Here is a 4,069-nt window from a genome sequence, read left to right on the forward strand (position 1 = left end):
GACAGACTCTAGGTCCATCCACCTCACTACAAATAACTCAATTTCTTTCTTTGTGGCACACGGGCTTAGTTGCTCCGTGGCAGGTGCGATCTTCCCGGACCCGGGCTCGAACCCGTGTCCCCTGCATTGGCAGGCGCACTCCCAACCACTGCACCACCAGGGAAGCCCCCAACTACAAATAACTCAAATTCGTTTCTATTTATGGCTGAGTAATATTCCATTGTATATATGTTCCACATCTTCTTTATCCATTCATCTGATGATGGACACTTAGGTTGCTTCCATGTCCTGGCTATTGTAAATAGAGCTGCAATGAACATTTTGGTACACGACTCTTTCTGAATTATGATTTTCTCAGGGTATATGCCCAGTAATAGGATTGCTGGGTCGTATGGTAGTTCTATTTGTAGTTTTTTAAGGAACCTCCATACTGTTCTCCATAGTGGCTGTAGCAATTTACATTCCCACCAGCAGTGCAAGAGGGTTCCTTTTTCTCCACACCCTCTCCAGCATTTATTGTTTCTAGATTTTTTGATGATGGCCATTCTGACCGGTGTGAGATGATATCTCGTTGTAGTTTTGATTTGCATTTCTCTAATGATTAATGATGTTGAGCATCCTTTCATGTGTTTGTTGGCAAACTGTGTATCTTCTTTGGAGAAATGTCTATTTAGGTCTTCTGCCCATTTTTGGACTGGGTTGTTCATTTTTTTGTTATTGAGCTGCATGAGCTGCTTGTAAATTTTGGAGATTGATCTATTAATAGGGGCCTAGTTAAATATAGTACATCCATATAAAGGAATGCCTTTCAAATATAAAATAGAATGAGAAAGTTCTTTATATATTAATATGGAAAGATATCTAAAATGTATCTTTGAAACATAAAAAGCAAAGTATAAAACAGTGCATACACAATATGCTATTGTTTGTTTATAAATATACTTTTATTGTTTGTATATTGATATCATAACATATCTCTGGAAAGATATAGATTCTGATGACATGGGTGTCTGTAGGGAGGGGACCCAAACCAGAAGGGAGATTTTATTGTATATACCCCTCTGCTTACCAGTGGAATTTTGTCAATGCATTGCTACTCAAAAAATAAATATTAAAAAATTGTTTTTTTAACAAGTGAGGACTACATGATAAGAAATAAACATAGCTTGTTTTAGTAATTTTATGCCGAATACTGTTGATAGAAATACTACTTTAGAAAAAGTATAATATCAATACTTTATAAACAGCAAGTTCTTGGAACTTCCCTGGTGGCGCAGTGGTTAATAATCCGCCTGCCAATGCAGGGGACATAGGTTTGAGCCCTGGTCCAGGAAGATCCCACATGCCGCGGAGCAACTACTGAGCCTGCGCTCTAGAGCTCTAGAGCCTGCGAGCCACAACTACTGAGCCTGGATGCCACAACTACTGAAGCCCGTGTGCCTAGAGCCCGTGCTCCACAACAATGAGAAGCCACCGCAATGAGAAGCCTGTGCACTGCAACGAAGAGTAGCCCCCCCCTTGCCACAACTAGAGAAGGCCCGCATTTTTGGTATTTATAAACTATTCCTTAAGAATATTTTAAGAATAAACATTCCTAAGTACTTAGGTAAACGACTTTATTAAGCAACTACTGCAGAATACTTTGACCAAAACGTTAAATATGGCTTCTCTTCTTTTTCTCTCCACCTTAACAGATGATGTACATACCTGTGCTGAGAGGAGAACAAACTTCTTTGGAGGCAACATGTGCTGCTGTACAACCACTGGTGAGTCAGTTATGGGAATATGATCCTTATTTAAGGGTGTGATTATCTTATCTACTTTGAACTCATCTATTGCAGAAAGAGCCCAGGAATGACCATCAACACGAGTAGTCATCTATGTAGAAGAAATAAACGTTTTTTACATATTATTAAAGTTACATGAGGCAAAACCTTCTAAAAAGAAAAAATACAATCTTTAAATAATGTATGGTTTAACAGATTAATAATAATACATTAGCACGAATATTCTCAAAAGTCTGTATTTGATTTTCTAATGTCTATTCTTTTAATCAGGAATCTTCTATGATAGTAAATCTTTTCCTACCAGAAGACAAAGGCAAAATTTTCTTAGGATAAACTATAAATAGTATTTACTAAACTTACAATTTTTTCAATAACTGGAGACTATACCTTCTACCCTCTTTCCAGGGTAAATTGATCTACACTGGTAGGTTCAGTGCTTAAATCTGCTGACATACAGTTTCTGTTTTCTTCTGAAGTTATATCTGCTTTCTAAACTAAGATACTCTCTAAAAAAATTGTCTAGTCTTTTAAAATACTTTATTATAAAAAATTTTAAGCATTAATAAAATGTTGAAAGTACAATAAATGTCCATATGCCTGATACCTAGATTCAACAACTGATAGCATTTTGCCCTATTTGCTTTCTTCTTTCTATATTTTTTCATTTATTGAACCATTTGCAAGTTGTGAATATCATGTCACCACTAAATACTTTTGCATGCACCTCTTAAAAATAAGGATGTTTTCTAACATAACCACTATACTATCCTAACATGTAAGAATATTAACATTTCTCTAATACAATCTAATGCCCAGTCAATACAGAATTTTTCCATTGACCAATTGTCTTTTATAGCTGTTTGTGGGAGATCAGAATTTGATTAAAGTTCATGAGCTATATATATATATATATATATATATATACATACACATATACATATTGAAAGTCCACATTTGTTTGAGAACTCAAGTATTACAGAGATGAAGTGATATGATGTATAGTATCTACTTTAAAAGTAAAAACGATAGCTAATGTTTATCGAGTGCTTCCTGTGTGCCAGGTAGTGTTCTGAGCACCTTACACACATGAACTCATTTAATCCCACAACCACCCCACAGAGGTAGGTACTATTAAAACTGCTATAGATTAGGAAATTGAGGACCAGAGACATGTTAGTCCTTTGAGTCACTGCTTTGAGGAAATAGAGCCAGATTTCAAACCTGCACCCCCTAACACTGTGCTCCCATCAAGACAGGGTTTATATCTTCCTGAGTTCTGGATCCTTACAGTCTGTCGCATAATGAGGCACATAGTATGTGCTCAGTAAAGTTCAAAGGATAAAGAATTTGAGAAAGGTGCTCCTTGCCTCCATACATACCTCCTGACTCTACCCCAGCTGCTTAGGCCATGTCGGAAACTTGGAAGAGCCCATTCAAACCATGCCCCCATTCCCAGGAATTGGTTCTTCCTCCTGCCATCTACACACACCTTTTCCCACTCACCCTAACCAGAAGGGTTCACGTTTGAAAATAACCAGAAGCAGCTAGTGACACTAGAACCAAAATGCCTTTAAAGAGATGGCTCCAAAGAGAGTCTCAGACATTCATACCCTAGTGGGGGTTGGTCTATCTCGTTTGATCAGCAGCCTCTGAGGGCAGGTAACATGAGCTATGCTAGGGCATCTAGGAGGACAGATGGGAGTGGAGTAGGGGATAGCAAGGGGAGTGAGTAGAGATGGCCTCCTCTCAGCATCTCCTGGGCTGGGGGCTGGGGTGGGTGGCCTAGGTGTGGGATTGGGCCAGGATAGGCCAGGGCCGCACCTCTCACCCAGGACCTCTCCACTGACTTCGTGGTATACGTGATATTTACTCTTAAAACACAATCATGTGTTTGTGTGTATACATTTATATATGTGGGGAAGAGATATGAAACAAGATGGAGAAATGTGTAATTTCTTAATGTGGGGTTCAGTTTACCATTCTATTTTTTGCATATATTTGAAATTTTCTATAATTAAAAGAAAAAACGCTAAATATTTAGGCGGAACTACAAATTAAAGAGATCATAAGAATAAAATTCTAAGTCATAACTATAATGGATGGCCTCATAATAACTAAAAATATAATATATTTAAGTGGGACAAAGATCATTTCAGAAAAGATATAGGGGCTTCCCTGGTGGCGCAGTGGTTGCGCGTCCGCCTGCCAATGCAGGGGAACCGGGTTCGCGCCCCGGTCTGGGAGGATCCCACATGCCGCGGAGCGGCTGGGCCCGTGAGCCA

At 38.7% G+C, this 4,069-nt stretch overlaps 1 protein-coding gene across 2 annotated transcripts in view; it reads right to left on the reverse strand.

Annotated features, from left to right (window-relative positions):
- NUP155 (nucleoporin 155) overlaps positions 1-4,069 on the reverse strand; it is a 66,822-nt gene that overhangs the window by 38,888 nt on the left and 23,865 nt on the right. For both annotated transcript variants that reach the window (XR_002891290.3, XM_024120276.3), the window contains exon 13: positions 1,708-1,878. Coding sequence is in view for 1 of the 2 variants with exons in the window: in XM_024120276.3 (XP_023976044.1) it covers positions 1,708-1,878 (171 nt within the window). In the remaining variant the exon portion in view is untranslated. The remainder of the gene's footprint in view (positions 1-1,707; positions 1,879-4,069) is intronic.

The sequence above is a fragment of the Physeter macrocephalus genome, chromosome 8 (assembly GCF_002837175.3).
Source record: "Physeter macrocephalus isolate SW-GA chromosome 8, ASM283717v5, whole genome shotgun sequence".
NCBI classification, from domain to species: domain Eukaryota; kingdom Metazoa; phylum Chordata; class Mammalia; order Artiodactyla; family Physeteridae; genus Physeter; species Physeter macrocephalus.